At 39.6% G+C, this 17,641-nt stretch overlaps 1 protein-coding gene across 4 annotated transcripts in view; it reads right to left on the bottom strand.

Moving 5' to 3' along the window:
* Positions 1–406: 406 nt before the first annotated feature.
* The window catches only part of TPM4 (tropomyosin 4), a 106,001-nt gene continuing 88,766 nt past the window's right edge, over positions 407–17,641 (bottom strand). For 2 of the 4 annotated variants that reach the window (XM_077475949.1, XM_077475951.1), the window contains 6 exons: positions 14,155–14,272; positions 10,016–10,086; positions 7,169–7,244; positions 5,810–5,872; positions 5,459–5,528; positions 407–915 (listed from right to left, as the gene is read on the bottom strand). In XM_077475949.1, the coding sequence (XP_077332075.1) occupies positions 833–915; positions 5,459–5,528; positions 5,810–5,872; positions 7,169–7,244; positions 10,016–10,086; positions 14,155–14,272 (481 nt within the window). In that variant the 3' untranslated portion in view covers positions 407–832. Of the gene's footprint in view, positions 916–1,291; positions 1,489–5,458; positions 5,529–5,809; positions 5,873–7,168; positions 7,245–10,015; positions 10,087–14,154; positions 14,273–17,641 lie in introns of those variants that run through there. The other 2 variants (XM_077475950.1, XM_077475952.1) reach the window with 1 other exon arrangement.

Raw genomic sequence — 17,641 nt, 5'->3', positions numbered from 1 at the left:
TCCATAGAGCTCTATGGAGCATCCGTTCAGGTCCACCTGAAAAACTGACAGGCGGGCCTGAACGGATCGTCAGTGTGAAAGGGGCCTTAGGAATGTTACTGAAGTGGTTTGAATATTTCAGTTCATTAAAGGAGGAGCTCCAACCTTCCTCCTCCCCCCCCCCCCCCCCCCCCCAACAAAAAAAAAATGTAAGAGTCAACAGCTACAAATTCTGGGGGTGACCGAACATACTCATAGATCTCTGCAGCGATCTTCCCTGGAAGTCAGAGCGGGTACCTGTCAAGACCAGGTACCCGCTCCCCTCTCAAAAAGAATGCAAACAACCAGAACTTCACCATTGGGTAAAGTTTCGCTTTAAATGTATCTTTGAATGTGAAAGCATTAATGTTGACTTAGAACCAGATCATTGTATCCAAAATGTGCCATATTTAATAAAGAATTTATATTTTCACAATAACCACCATAACATTGTTACAAATAACACTTTTCCTAGTTTTGTTTTATTTGTTGGGCTTCCCATACTTCTGTAATAGCTTTTCAACACTTTGTGGTCTTGTAACAGAATAACATAGGAGACAAAAAACACTGAAGACATTTGTGACTAATCTAGTAATGTACATGGGACCTTAGCATATAAAAAAAAAAGAAATATTAAAAAAAAGGCACAGCACAATGAGGTTTAAAGCTCATGTTTGTGAATGGTTTCTTTTAAAAAATAAAATATTTGGTCGCATTTATTGCTGCTTTCCCCTGGAATGTTAAGAGATAATAAATGAGAATGAAAGACTTTAAGAAGGAATGATGTGCAGGTTTTTTTTTTCTTCACTTCCGATTATAAATTGTTGAGTTCAAGTAGTGTTTGGTCCATAACTTGATGCATTCCCATATTTTCTTCTTTGGCATTAGCCAAATTGTCTGAAACGAAGACATAGCAATTAAAAGATCTGCCCTATCAAGGTCTTTGGATGTTTGGAAAGATAGGAAGAAGCTATACTTAACTAATACAACTTTGGTGACTTTAGTAAGCACCCTGTCTGAACATGCAGAACATAAGTTCTATATATGTAATCAAGTTAGAAAGTGTCAAAATGATGAGCTACCCTGAACAAAAGCAATAAACCAAAACAAAAATGGTGTCTTGATAGATACATGGCACATGGACCCATAGTAGTGGGTACTCCATGTGGTTTGCTTAATTTATCAAAAATATACCGTAACTAAAAACCTTCACCTTTTATAGCGTTTGCTCATTCATACATGCAGAACACACAAGTAAAGAAAAAAGATAGAATTTAAAAGGTGCAGAGACTTTTATTTCTTAGAGAGATTGAGAGCAGTGAGGAAATTCAAAGAAAATAGTAGCTGACAGAACAGAAAAGCCACATCACATAAAACCAAAGAGGGTCTACAATGATGTCATATCATTGAGAGCATGGTCAAGCTCCTCGCTGATAGCTTTGTACTTGAGCTTCTGGGCATATAACTCATCTACCAGACAGAAGTAGCAGGAATGATTCGGAAGGACAGGTGAAGAACCAAATATAGATGAAGAATAAAGCGAGACAGCATGAAAAAGAACAAAGAAAAGAAAAACATTACAGATTTTTTATACACGTCTCATGGAAAATTATACATTTTTTTTTTTTTTGATCATACTAGATGCTTTGGTGTTAATATCAGATTATAATCCAAAGCAAATTAAGTACAATGACTTATAGCAACTAAGTAGTAATCAGTGTTCAGTAGTTTTATGTAGGCAAACTAATGAATGCCGATTATCAGTACTGTAGTGGTTTTTGTTAGTAACAAAATTATTACTTAAGTTGGTAATGGTTATATTAAGTAACATCTATCAAGGTAAAATTAACACTTCAGATATACAATAGAGTTTAAAGGCAAAGTCCCCCATATTTAGAATGGCAAATGTAACATGATGAGCCCTCTGGCTGACCAAACAAAAAAAAAAAAAAACAAATCTATGGACCAGCCAAAGTGGTACATCTGCCTTGCAGTTCTGTGTCCCTGGTTTGAGTCCCTCCAAGAACTTAATTACTGTCTGCTCTCCTCTCAGTATTATATTATTAAATAAGTGGTCATGGAAAGCTTATTTATTTGTACAACCAAGTAAAAGGGCTTTGTATCAAAAGCCATGCTGGGGAAAGAAAGCTCTTTAGTTTTAGTAAAACTATAGAGCAGTGGTCTTCCAAACTGCAGCCGTTTGCTTGCTTTTATCCAACCCTTGAGGCACAATTTCTCCCAATGACACCAACAACGGCACAATTTCTCCCGACGATGGTGGCAGAATTTCTCGGGCACAATTTCTCCCAATGACACCAATGATGGGGCCCAATAATACTAAATGATGAGACACAATTCCTCCCAATGACAGCAATGATAAGAGGCATGGAAGAACTCAGCTATGAGGAGAGATTAGAGGAACTAAATTTATTCACTCTTGAGGAGATTAAGGGGGGATATGATCAACATGTTCAAATACATTAGGGGTCCATATAGTGAACTTGGTGTTGAGTTGTTCTCTGTACGGTCAACCCAGAGGACACGGGGGCACTCTTTACGTCTAGAGGAAAAGAGATTTCATCTTCAAGTACGGAAAGGTTTCTTCACAGTTAGAGCTGTGAAAATGTGGAATAGACTCCTGCCAGAGGTGGTTCTGGCCAGTTCAGTAGATTGCTTTAAGAAAGGCCTGGATACTTTCCTGATGGTACATAATATAACTGGGTACTAACATAGGTAAAGTTGATCCAGGGAAAATCCGATCGCCTCTTTGGGGGATCAGGAAGGAATTTTTTTCCCCTGCTGTTGCAAATTGGAGCATGCTCTGCTGGGTTTTTTTTCGCCTTCCTCTGGATCAATTGTAGGGGTTAAAATTGGGTATCTGGATTGTACGATTATTTTTTATTTTATTTATTTGTTTTTAAGGTTGAACTGGATGGACTTGTGTGTCTTTTTTCAACCTGACTAACTATGTAACAATGATGGGACACAATTCTTCCCACCGACACCAAAGATGGGGCGTTGTTTTTTTTGTCTCAATGATGTCGGGACTTTTTCTACTTCGAATGGCCACAGTCCAGCCCTCCTAAAGTTTGAAGGACAGTAAACCCACCCTTTGTGTACAAAGTTTGGAGACCCCTTCTATAGGGAATACTTATAAAGCAGCGAACCAGATCTTCAGCTCACAGCAGGTGAATCTTCCTGGTGTGTGTGTGTGTGTGTGTGTGTGTGTGTGTGTTCCATGAGAGTGCTTGACGATTAACCACCATGTGAAGGGTTGGTGAAAGTCACATTTTCTGCTTTAAAAATCCCTTTGATGTTTGTCCATGACACCATTCAAAATTAATGAATACAAAGACACACTATTACAAAAGGTGACACAATTTCATGTCAGTATTCAGGATAATTTTTTTTTTTAATGGTAAAAGTAAGAAAGGATACTGTGTGAGAGATGGATGCCAGAAAGATGAAGGCAGTGGTGTAATAAAGGCTACACTAGTCAGTTAAAGATGACCAACACTTAGATACCACCACTTAAAGCAGAAACAAACCCATCAATTTAACAGTTTAAAAAAAAGTGACATTCCTGGCAAGTGACGGGAATGCAACTGTCACACTGGTTGTGCTCTCAACCAAACTGTCAAAACCATCCAATGGCTGATGTCCTAACTGATCACATGTGCAGCATTCATGGCAGGTGAAGATTAAACAAAGGCCAAGATGGCAGCTTTCTTGGCTGAAAACAATAGGAGGGTTTACTTCTACTCTAAAGCGGAACTAATGTTCTGTTGTAAGCTGCAAGCAGGCAGGCATTTTATTGTAGAAGAGACATGCACTGTCTCATCTACAATAAAAACCCTTACCTGCATGTAAACTGAGCTGCGCATTTACATCACCAACACGGTCCCTTGTGTGCTGGGATGACAGACTCATAGCTTTGTGTGTCAGGGGAAGGAAGAAAGGTTGCAATTTTTAATTTTCAATCATATCTCAATCAATCAATGCTCATAACCTGACTAAAATTCCTCCAATGAATTCTGCTTGGGGTCAATAGACAATTTCCCAAAAGGTTTCTTTGGGGCTCTCCACTAACGAATATGCAAAGTGAAATATATGGAATGAATGAAATGGTTTAAACCAGGACTTTAAAAGTAAACCTGGTCTTAATCTGACAATTTAAGTTAAGCATACAATGGAATATACATTAGCCGAGTTTCATTCGGTAAAAACACAAATGTTAAAAATCACTAATAGTTTCAGACATGGACAAAGCTACATGTCATTTTAAATATTTTCAAACTTGGCCCCATCCTTAAGCTTCAGTACGGTTTCTTAAATGATAGACCAGTGCCGAGCTATTACTTGTATGCCACAGTTTGACTATTTGCACACCATATAACTTTTTATATTGTCTTTTACCAATCCATCCCCCTCTCAGTTGCGGCCTATCTATGTGTTCCTCCAAGTATTATTCAGCAGTGTGCGGTTTTAACCTATGCTGGGACCTGTTGTCCCACAGCACAGGCATATAAATACCACACTGCTGACACTTCCTTTCCAGGCCTATTGAAGGAGCAGCACATATCCTATCCACCCATCTAGCACAAGCTTGTCTCCTTGTTGGAAGCCCTCCCCCGGAAGTGTTCCATGCCGGCCCCAGCGTCTTCCTGATTGCCACAGGAAGTACTCTCTGCCGATAATCATCCATCTGCAGCCCCACCCAGATTGGAAATTGAGGAAATCTCCATGGACCACTGACTAACAGATGAGCCTTTTTTATTTTGGTTGTCGTGTAATCATACGTTGTGTCATTAAAACATACATTTTAATACTGCACTCAGGTGGCGCTTCCCTTTTTACCCTTCTCTTAAATAAGACAATCATTCTATCCGACTAATAGGAGAAGCACAAGAAGCAAGAGGGGAAGGGTCAACTTCTTTTGTTTTACAGGAAAAGTTAAGATTTGCATACAACTTTAGCCGCTTAAAATAAAAATTCACGTTCCCATACAATATTGATTATTTTTAATCCTTATGCTGCTAGCATTAGTACATAGATAAGAAAGTAACCATATTTACTTAAACTTTTTTTTATTTATTTTTTTATTTCTTTAGTTACTTCCTGGTTTCTCCTGCATGCGTGCGCTAAAGGGCAGATAGATTCCATGAAGTAAATGCTACATTAATCATTTGCCCTTACTGAAGATGGCCACAGCCAGAAATGCTAGGGGGTGTATAAAGTGATTTCTAAACAAAATAAAGCATGCAGACATGGATGGATGGATGGATGGATGGATGGGTGGATGGGGGAGTTTCCTTTATACAATAAAAATTAAAAAAGATTTTTGGTTTGTGGTTCTTGGATGCAGCGAAGATCTGCTTTAATGCCATTTCTTACTCAGGAAGAAAATACACATGACACCATGATAGTAAAAATGGTTTACCTTCAAGATCATCAATAGTCTTTTCTAGTTTGGCAACTGTTCTCTCTGCAAACTCAGCCCGGGTTTCAGCCTGTGAAGGAGATAGGATTAAACTAAATTGAGTGCACAAGAAAGTACTCAGTGGTCGGATATTCTACAGAAGCTAAAAAGGTATCCCTTCACTCCCCCACACTTTCAAAACAGTTCTCTTTAAATGTTAACACCCTTTTCTCCCCCATCATCAGAAGTTCAGTCAAGCTTAGTATTATTTTTTTAATCCTGGCACTGAAAATACACTTCTAATCTGAGAATATGTGTATGAAACAAGACCACCGTGTACTGCATAAACAATGCATCCTTCCACTGTCTTACCTCTTTTAGTTTGTCTGTTAAAATCTTTATTTCCTCTTCATATTTGTCTTCTTTTTCAGAATACTAGAAAGACAAAAATACAATAACACGTCATTATAAGTCTATGCATGGGTGCATACTTCCTGGTAACAAAGCGATTGTACTTGTTGAATGGGGAGAATGCAGAATGTATTTACTCTTGTTCTTCAAACAGTATTTAAAAAGGCAACTTTTTCTTGTGAGACTAGCTAGAAAAAAAAAAGGTGCTCAGGTCTAATTTTAGACAATTGTGCTCTTTCAATCTTGTAGAAAGTTTGGCGGCAGCCCCTTTGTATTTCAGCATGCTCATGTACACCAAGTCAGGTCTAAAAAGACATGCTTTGAGGAGTTTGGTATGAAGGAACCAAAGTAGACTGCACAGAGCCCTAACCTCAACCCTAAACTTTGCAATGAACTTGAATGCCACTTCTTTGGGAATGAGATATCCAATATATACACACTAGTATAGGCCGACCCGAATATAGAGTGCAGCCTCACTGTGCCAATCTGCAACTGTACCTTTGATAACCAAAACAGCGGGCATCTTCCGCTTTGCCATGCAGTCTTAACTGTTCGGCGGCCGTCCACTGTAACAAAGCCCCCCCCCCCCTCGTCCGTGATAGATTGAACACTGATACAATAATGTAAAACTGAATCAGTGTTCCGTCTGTCATGAGGAGGCGGTGGGGCTTTGTTACAGTGGACTGCCGCCGAACAGTTAAGACTGCATGACAGCGGAAGATGCCCGCTGTTTTGGTTATCAAAAAATACAGCAGCAGATGGGCACTGTGAGGCTACACCCTCACTCGAGTATAAGCTGAGGGGGGCTTTTTCAGCATAAAAAAAAATATGTGCTGAAAAAGTAGGTTTATACGGTAAGCGTGATGGTCACTTTTGGCCATACAGTGTACTTTACCATGCAGTCTCATGAGCCACCTTCCTGAAACTCGTACTAAAAACTGGAAACTAGAGCTTATTTCTGCTGATGGAAGTCCAATATTAGTGGATTCCAAGTCAGGAGGAAGGTTAACAGATTCTTGTCTCTGCAGAGGGAATCAGAAATCTGTGTACATTGTACTGTGACATGTATGCAGGGTGCACTTATCCTTCCAGTAACTGGAATAGTAATTTTGCAAGCAAAGAGTGAGAGAAAATTAAAAAAACTGTCCCCCCCCCCCCAGATAACCAGTTCATAAAAAATAAAAAATTAGTTCACTTCCAAAAAAACAAAACATTTTTAAAAATTATGCTCACCAATAGTTTATAGCACAGGCAAAAAAAAATGTTGATTTTTCTGGGTATTGGACAACATACCTACCATGCAATATCAGCATTACTCACCTTTTCAGATTGAGCTTCCAAAGATTTTAAGTTGTTCGTTACATTTTTCAGTTCTTCTTCTAGATCACCACACTTACTGAAATGAAAACATAAAAATATTACTTTTATAAATGAATTTATCTAATTATATATAAGAAAATTGGTCGATAAATTAAGATAGGATATACAAGATAGACGAACCACCAGCATTGCTGAAAATGATTCTCAATGGCAAAAAATAAAAAATTACAGCACTGGAATTAACAAATATACTTTCCACATCCAGCAGGCACATGTACTTAAATATAAATAAAAAATGTTTTTTTTCCTCTATATGACCTACAGTGTATGCAAACCCTAACAATCCACTTTGCTCAGCAGGGGATACGTCCGCCGATCTCCTGAGCAGAGCAGGGCGGGTGACAGGTTTGTGTCTTGTCAGTTTATGCAGGGCGGAAGCAGAGACAGCCTGCTCTGTTCTATAGGCAGTTGGGTGTAAACCGAGTGCCCTCTGATTTACCTAGACAGAGGGGGATGGATTCCTGTTTTTTTTGTTTTTTGTTTTTTTTAAGCGGACTGGAATGGATTGGAGGTAGGTGGTGGGTTTACATGTACACAAGTCTGTTTACACCCACCAATTCATAGGAATACTTGGACCATCCAAAAAACTGGCAGGCAGACCTGATCGTATCGTCCGTGTGAAAGGAGCCTTAGCCTCTTAATATTTGCTCATCTTTGCGGTTTCTACCACGGAGCAGGTTTGTGTGACAAGTGCAAAAATATACCTGTCACTCCTTGCAGAAATCCAGTAACCTCAAATTTCTCTGCTCTTTGCTGACTGCCATCAGCATTGCTGGTAGCACACTCTGTAGTCTACTGAATACCCACCCAAGGTAGGAGGAAGAGAAGAGGGGAAGTGTTCTTTAGTCTTGTTCTAGGATGACCATGCTGCTCCTCCATACAGTACAGTAACCCTAGGCATTCACCCTAGGCCAGGAAGTGTGTTACTGGCATGGTTACCAAGTAAAAAAACTTGAAGAAAAAAATAAATAAATGCAGCCACCACGGGTCGTAAGCTGCAATACATTACATTTTTGTTGTTGGGGTTAAATACACTTTACAAACTGAAACACCGGGCTCAATAGTGGAGAGCAATTAAACAAATGAATTGCACGGGTAAAGTTTTTGTTACTCTTTACATCCCCAACTGGTTTTCATATAAATGCGGACATATTTAAAAGCTAAAAAAAAAAAAAACACACATTTTAAACCCTAAAGCTTTAGGTGACCCAAGTTACCTGTAATTAAATATGTCCCTCGCTGTGCAGGTAGTTGGATCCTGGAGAAATCGTCACTGCAGGGATGTCTATCCACTTCTTGGCTTTGACACTTTGATACTGCAGTGGTTAATAGCTTTGGGTTTCCAGCTAAATTCAACAGAAAAACTCCCAATGGGTACCCACTCCCTCGATTGAAAAATGTTCTAGTAGCGAAAGAACTTTTCAGAGGAGGTGGGTACCAGTTGGGCACCTTTTCTATTGAATTCAGCCCAAAAAACCAAACCATTGCAGTGCCTGAAGTTCAGAGACCGGAAGACGGGCAGGCATCCGTGCAATGCACATTTCTCCTGGATCCAGCTGCCTGCATGAAGTGGGACACAAATTTATTACAGGGAAGTTTGGTCACTAAAGCTATAAAAAAGGTTAAAACCATTTTTAGCTAAAAATTCAGCTTTAAACACCAGACAATGCAGTGTTTATTGTAATCTTAAGACGTTGTACAAGAAGGCAATTTTTTTGTGGACAACCCAAAATTTGGGATTTTTTTTTACTTTCAATGATAATGGTAAACAGGACAAAGCGAGAGGGTGAATCTCCCCAACGGGGTCACAGACAGAAATAAAAACCGACAGGAGTTCTAATCCCCATCTCTCCACCATCCAACACAAAAAAAAAAAAAAAAAGCTCCTCCAGAGTTAACATGGACCTTTTGGCCGCTTCTCCGATTAATGCTCTCCTTGCCCAGCCTGTCAGTTTAGGTGGACGGCCATGTTTTGGTAGGCTTGCAGTTGTGCCATACCCCTTCCATTTTCGGAAGATGGATTGAACAGTGCTCTGTGAGATGTTCAAAGGTTGGGATTTATTTTTAAAACCAATCCTGCTTTAAACTTCTCCAGAACTTTATCCCTGACCTGTCTGGTATGTTTCTTGGCCTTCATGATGCTGTTTGTTCACCAAGGTTCTCCAACAAACCTCAGAGGGATTCATAAAACAGCTGTTATACTGAGATTAAATTACACACAAAAGTGGATTCCATTTACTAATTAGGAGACTTCTGAAGGCAATTGGTTCCACTAGATTTTAGTTAGGGGTATCAGAATAAAGGGGGCTGAATACAAATCCACGCCACACTTTTCAGATATTTGTAAGAAAAAAAAAAAAAAAAAAAATGTAAAACCATTTATCATTTTCCACTTCATAAATGTGTGCCACATTGTGTTGGTCTATCACATAACATTTTTTTACATGTTTTGGTTGCAATATGACAAAATGTGGAAAATTACAAGGGGTGTGAATACTTTTTCAAGGCACTGTAAACTTGAGTTTAGGAGCTCTTGGCGTTTTTTTTTTTTTGTTTTTTTGCGTGTCGGTGAGGTTAATCCTCCCTCTTCTGAGCGTGAAAGAATCAGGATAGGAACGTTTTGACCGATGGTGGTAAGAAAACAAAAATTGCGGTAAATTTTTATTGAGGAATATTGTTGTAAAGAAGCACGGATGGTGGTAGTATGCATCACAGCAAGTTTGTCCAATATACCAACAATATCCAAAGATTAGTGCAAAACGAAAAAAAATAAAAAATAAAACTTACAGCTCAGACACTTCAGCTCGCTCCTCAGCTCTCTCCAGCTCACCCTCAAGAATGACCAATTTACGAGCCACCTGCACAGAAAATAAGAAGCAGGTGAAGGTTTGAACAAAAAAAAAAAAAAAAAAAACAACACACACCACACACATTGTGTAGGCTTGCTTTTTTTTGCAGATCATACATCACTAATGAATAAGGGAATGAAGAACAGGGTTACAACAAGGCACATATGCTGCGAATATTTCATGACTTTGTCACATGTGAATCTGTTGTAGAGCACTGAAAACATAAGAATTATTGTCGCGTTTTACATTATGCTCCCACTAAAGAGCAATCAACAGCTGAAAATAAGCAGAAAAGTTACATTTCTCTGCAATTTGACACTGTAGTGTAGATAACCATTGAGAACTGTGATAATGCACCATTACACAATTAAACTAGATATGCACAGAGCTATACAAGCTTTCCTTGGACATATTTCCTTTACTACTTTGTAGAACACAGATCATGTTGTCAAGAGATGTGAAATACTGGAAAAACACAACACAAACCAACATTTACTCTGAAGCTTTGACATACTGGGCTGTCCACCAGTCTTTGCACAGAGAACTTAGCAAAGATATTGACTAGTCCAAAATCTTAGATTACCTCAACCAGTTATGAGAGAATGTTTGAATTATAACCCCATAAAAAAGGTGAGACAATATGAACTTTGTTTTTCTTTCCCATTCTGATAGAGAAGGAAAGGCTTACACAACCGGTCAGGTTTTTATTCTGTGTGCATTCTCATTTTTCTTGGTGGCTTGTCACTGGGACCATATCAAGGAACGACTTCAAAATTCAAGAATCTTTCAGACTTGACCTTTTATACGTCCATATCCATGACCGATATGGCAAAACTGTTGGGCGGTTCGTTTTTTTTTTTTTTTTTTTGGCCTTGATGACTTTATTTTTGGAAAGTGGATATTGACTGTTAGGCAGATGGATGTTAAAAGCGTGTTCAAACCAATGCAACAGTTTGGCCACAGCAAAATTGTATGTGCAGTTTACCTGCAGAGTTAGGTGTGCTCCTATTGCTTCTATCAGAACGTGCGTTTACTGAAAGTGCAGATTCAGCATACAGTACTGATCTAAACGCACAGTCTATTATAATTCAATGGGAGCCACCTTAAAACTGCACAAACCGGCTGCGGGCAAACTGCAAGGCACTGGTGTAAACTCACCGTTCAAACTACCCCAGTTAGTCATTTAAAGGTCAAGGTAACTTTATAATTAGAGAAGTGGAACGCTTTTACTGAGGAAGATATATTATTCCTCAAAAGGGATGCAATACTCAGTTCAATATTTTGTAGATGAAGCCAAACCTCTATAGTTGTAAAGTAATGAGAGTAAAGTGTCAAGCTATGGGCCAGATCTTTCAGAACTGTAACCCCCCTTCCACAAATAGGAACAATGTCAGCAAAGTTTTACATTTACTATACACATCCGTACTCTTGTTAAAAAAGCAATCTAAAAGTTTGACTCTAGTGGGAACTCAAGTTTGCATAGGGTCCTGTCTGAGCTCCTATATGTGAAATATTCATAAATATTGTCACAGGAACTCAAAGTGAAATCAATGACACTATAAGAAGGTAAATTTCCCTTTTTTAAGAGATTTGCTCTCACTTCTAGTTTTATCAATAAGGCAGGAAGTGAATGGAAATCTCTTCAGTGGAACACCAATGACAGAAAAACACACAAGCAATATCAGTTATACAAAAGTAGGTATATTTTTTCATACCAGTTAATAAAAAGTGGTAGAAACCAATATACATACCTTTCCTTAATATTACCTTCATGGCTTTTTGGAGTCTTCACCTCCCAGCAGCCAAAATATCACCTGCACAGTTGCTCCACATAGACTATATAGGTCCAGTGACAAAGCCACCTGCTCTATCAAATGGCGGGCTATAGGGGAGACTTGGCAGGCACAGCTGTCTTAAGATTTTAGCTTCTAGGAGGTGAAGATTGCTAGTGAGATCAAGGGAAGTATATTAACTGGGGCAGGGCATAGTTTGTCTACTTTTCACCAGATGTACCAAAACATCTAGGTCAAACCTAAACACTTTCAATTTGCCTGCAATCAGGTAGGCCCTTGACCTACATAGTTGAAGGTATATCTAAAAGAAAATTGAATAAGACATTTAATAAGAAATTTGTATAATGTATGGCAAGCTTACCGTATATACTCTAGTATAGGCCGAATCGAATATAAGCCAAGGCACCTAATTTTACCACAAAAAACTGGTAAAACATATTGACTCCAGTATAAGCCTAGGGTGGGAAATGCAGCATCACTGTGCCCATCTGGAGCTGTACCTTTAATAACTAAAACAGCGGGCGTCTCCCGCTGTGTCATGCAGTATGTTCGGGGGCAGTCCACTAACAAAACTCCGCTTCCTCCTCGTCTGTTATAGAAGGAACACTGATACAGTTTCCCAGCATTGTAGCAATGTTCAGTCTTCCGTCTATCACGGACGAGGAGGAGGTGGGGCTTTGTTACAATGGACTGCTGCCGAACAGACTGCGTGACGCAGCGGGAGACACCCGCTGTTTTAGTTATCAAAGGTACAGCTGCAGATGAGCACAGGGATGCTGCATTTCCCTCCCTAGGCTTATACTCGAACCAAAGGTACAGCTGCAGATGGGCACAGTAAGGCTGCTCCCTCACTCGAGTATAAGCCAAGGGTGGTTTTTTCAGCCTAAAAAAAAAAAAAAAAAAAAAAAAACTTGGCTTATACTCGAGTATATACCGCAATACCAAAAACATTCCCAGTTTTGGATATATTTTTGCAACAACTGAATCATCTGTTCATTTGATACCTGTGTACCCATTAAACTTCACTTGCTGTCCTGCAGGTACAATTATAAGGGCAAGGAAATCTCTCCAAGCTAAGGGAAAAGTTCAGTTATCCTTTAAATAGTGTTCCTGAAGGAGGCAAAGCATGTCAGATTTCTTTAGGCTAGGGTAACTCCACTTTATTAAAAAAAAAAAAAAAAAAAATATCCTGCATCTAATACATTTCCAGGATGTTGTATGCCTGCGCGCCCCCCCCCCCCCCCGATCATTGTGATTTGATGTACCAAATCAAAGATTGCTACCAGTGGCAGCTGGTGCTCCATTTTTGGGGGGGGGGGGGGTTTGGTTGGGGCAAACAAACCATATAGTAAATTCGCTATTGTTACACAACTGTGTGGGCTCACCCCAAGCCTACTTTTTTTAAGCCAATTAGAGCATGTGTTTAATGTGTGTTAAATGTGTTTAATCATGTACTTTAAAAACAAAAAACACACTCCAATGAAAGCCATGCGTCTGGGACCCTGCCAGGCGCATGGATTTGGGGGGGGGGGGCGCGGCGCCTCTTATGGATAAGCTGCCACTGATCGATACCGTGTCTTATTGTGAAAAGGGGCTTGTGGAAGGAACAACAGAGGGAGCCAGACATCCAAATTGTCCCTAGTGTGATTCTTCAGTGACTATAGCTCTTTAATAGAGCAAAGATTAGAGGCACCACCCACCGGAAAGTTTTTTTTTTTTTTTTTTTTTACTGTAGGATGCTTGGTTTAAATTATAAAAGTATGACGACAGGGTCACTTTAAAGAAATGCTTTGACAAGGTTATAATTATAACAAAAACTCCATCTCTGGGATAAAAAAAAAAACTATCCCCCCTTTCACTCTGCTCTAAACAATTCCTGACAGTATTAAGAAAAAAAGTGATGTGGACTATTGGATGACCAGTGACAGCCACCTCAAGATCCAGAAGAGGAGTGACTCCATTGCAAGGGGACAGAAAGCCAGAGAAGGACCATCTGCAGTGCTGGTTTAGCGGTCCCCTGCACCTGGGCCCAGGATGGGTTAGAGCCAATGGGAGCATTATTGTTCTGCGAGTGGAACGTATATTTAAATACATTTGAGGCTGGACAATTTCATAACAATAAACAGGATGAAAACAAACTGTGCCCTGCTGTGTTGTGATTGTTTTGCCAATTTGAACAAATCACAAAGTGCAATAATTTAGTTTTTGCAGACGGTTTCTAAAGCAATAAAGGCTACCAGCATCTTGGATTTCTCCTCTCTTTCCAACCATTAGACTTTCTCACCTCCTCATATTTGCGATCTGCTTCCTCTGCAATGTGTTTGGCTTCTTTGAGTTGCATTTCCTGAATTTCCATTTTTTCCTCATCCTTCATTGCTCGGTTTTCTATTACCTTCATACCTCTGAAATGGAGAAAGAACAAAAATATTAATTTAATTTATACTTAAAAGATGATCACAGGTCTAAATCCAAAAACACATTATACAAGCAGTATGGGTAAAGCTGAATGTCAAACAAACAAATACATCTGCAGTTAGAGTGCATCAAGGCAAAATAATAATAATAATAATATTATTATTAATAATATTTTGCCTTGACACAAAAAACACACTTCTCCCTGCAAAGTAATGTCATAATGTGATAGTATGCATCACATACTCCCACATTATGAAAGACTTGCCTTGAATTTAAGTCCTCCAGCTCCACACTGACAGGGCTCCCGCCTTCCTTCCGGGTTCGCAGGCTTCAATGGCCGAGCCACGAGGACGTCACTCCCACACGTGTGTGAGTGTCTTGGCTGTAGCATGGAGATCTGAAGGAATGACACGTGTATGCGGTTCCTTCAGAGCGCATTAGCCGGTGACATCACCAGCTTCAGAGACCCTGAGTATCTCCTAAACGGTGCATGTGTAGAAGACATTCCTTGTACCTATAGGTAAGCTTTATTATAAGCATACCTGTAGGTACAAGCGTCCAATGGGAGTTTACTACCACTTTAAAGACTGCAAGGACAGAAAAATACCTGTTGATCGGCCAGTAATACATTTAGCTTCTAAAGACCTGTAAATCTAAAGAGTGACTGATAAGGAGGTCAATAAAAACAATGAACATGGAAACTGAAAAGGTGTCAAGTTGTTCTAAACAATAGGATTTAGAATCAAAGCCACAAAATCTTGGAACACAATTCAAGCAACTAAGTTTTAGAAAGTAATTGGGTGCATCTTTCAATGAACTACTAAAGCAGGGTATACAGACTGATAAGATTCAATACAATGCATGATGCAGAGATCTCTTCTGCTGTATGATTGTATTCTGAGGACGGGGACTCACCACCCCCCTGATATGATGGTTAAAGTAAGATATTAAGTTCCTTGCTCAAAAAAGCCACATTTTGATTAGTGAGATCCATTCATTGTTGGTCAATGAGTGGCATGGATTCCACTTCATTACAATTAATTTTCTAGCATATTAAAAAAGAGAAGACATATAATTATGTTGTAAAACGCTGCGTAAACAGTTGGCGTTTTATAAATTCTGCATAATAATAATAAATAAAATTAAAAAAGGAGTGCAATAATAATATTTTCTTTGAATTCATTTAGGACTCCCAAAATACATGCTGCACGATTACAACACTTGGGAAACTTAAACAAATTATGTGCTGTTGCCTGTACTGCATACATTTATCTGATTGAGCGCTCCCAAAATATTAGCGTTTCACTTACCCATGCAAAACAACCTTGGTAGGGCATTACATACCTTATGTATATATTTAAAGTGAATTAACTTTCTTTACTTAAGCTTTCATTGGGTGTATTATGTAAACAGAGGATTTGACCACCTTCTTCCATTCTCCAGAGGTCGAAGAGGGAATGCCTCATCTCTTTTTTTCTAAAGTTACATATTAAAAGTGGTTGTAAAAGTCTCAAGGTTTTTTTGCCCGCTGTCAGCTGAATCGGGGTCACAGGATTGCAGAACTAAGTGCACTCCTGTGACCTACAGAGCTTTGGTCATACTTCTCCAAGCATTTTTTTTTTTCCATCTGGGACGAATGTGTGAACTTTAACTCTTCTAGTGGCTGGTGGCAAAGCTTAAAAGTGGTAGTAAAAGGTTCACAGTTTATTTTATTACCTGAGGGTAAAAATCCCTAAATAAATCCAATTTAGAGAGCGACACTCAGCGGTCTTGAAAAGTGAACGCACAATGAAGGTTTTGTTTAGACTTTGGATTATACGTACATATACATACACAAAAGGGATGGCCTTGTCATTGCATTCTGATTAATTCTGCCCCCCACCACCTTAAAGTGGTGCTGTCAGGAGATTTTAATAATAATAATAATAATAATAATAATAACAATATATATATTATTTTTTTATTTATTACACATACACACACACACACACACACACACACAAATACACCTTTATATTCCCATTTCCCCCTTGCCCAGAAAACGTTAACTACTTGCCTCCCCTGCATCCAATACTTGCTATAGTGGGTACCGGTTTCTGTAGATCCTGCAGAACTTAACACTCCCGGAAGTGTCTACTTTCTGGTTCCCTTTTGCGCTTAGTGGTGCAATCTGCTGCCCCTACATATCTACGTTACCATAGCCAGCAAAAATAAAAATAGCAGGCGCAACTGAGGAATCTGTCCATTAACAGATTTGTGAGCAACAGAGACATGCACATTGAGGCTGCTATATGGGTGGGTCCAATATCTTTCTGTATTGCACTACATAGTATCTCACAAGAGATACACATTTGTGAGTCCCTCATATTTTTGGAAATATTTTATTATATCTTTTCATGTGACAAGACTGAAGAAATGACACTTTGCTACAAAGTAAAGTAGTGAGTGTACAGCTTGTATAACAGTGTAAATTTACTGTCCCCTCAAAATAATTCAACACAGCCATTAATGTATAAACCGCTGGCAACAAAAGTGAGTACACCCCTAAGTGAAAATGTCCAAATTGGGCCCAATTGGCAATTTTCCCTCCCCGTGTCATGGGATCCGTTAGTGTTACAAGGTCTCAGGTGTGAATGGGGAGCAGGTGTGTTAAATTTGGTGTCACTGGGAGTTCAACATGGCACCTCATGGCAAAGAACTCGCTGAGGATCTGAAAAAAAGAATTGTTGCTCTACATAAAGATGGCCAAGCCCCTGAAACTGAGCTGCAGCAGTGGCCAAGACCATACAGCGGTTTAACTCAGGCTTCGCCATGGTCGACCAAAGAAGTTGACTGCATGTATACAGCGTCATATCCACAGGGTGTGTTTGGGAAATATAGACATAAGTGCTGCCAGCATTGCTGCAGAGGTTGAAGTGGTTGGGGGGGGGGGGGGGTTTAGGCTGTCAGTACTCAGACCATACCCTACACTGCTGTCGTTCCAGAAGGAAGCCGCTTCTAAAAATGATGCACAAGAAAGCCCACACTTTGCCGAAGACAAGCAGACCAAGAATATGGATTACTGGAACCATGTCCTGTGGTCTGATGAGACCAACTTATTTGGTTCAGATGGTGCCAAGCATGTGTGGCGCCATCTATCCCAACATGATAACGACTCCAACACACCTCCAAGACGACACTGCCTTGCTAAAGAAGCTGAGGGTAAATGATGGACTGGCCAAGCAGGTCTCCAGACCTAAAACCTATTGAGCATCTGTGGGGCATCCTCAAACAGAAGGGGGATGAGCGCAAGGTCACCAACATCCACCAGCTCTGATGTCATGGATGTGTGGAAGAGGACCCCCATGGCAACCTGT

Source organism: Lithobates pipiens, unplaced genomic scaffold (genome assembly GCF_037356315.1).
Source record: "Lithobates pipiens isolate NorthernLeopardFrog02 unplaced genomic scaffold, aLitPip1_a1.2 Scaffold_13, whole genome shotgun sequence".
NCBI lineage: Eukaryota > Metazoa > Chordata > Amphibia > Anura > Ranidae > Lithobates > Lithobates pipiens.
This window is presented reverse-complemented; position numbering and strand designations above follow the sequence as displayed.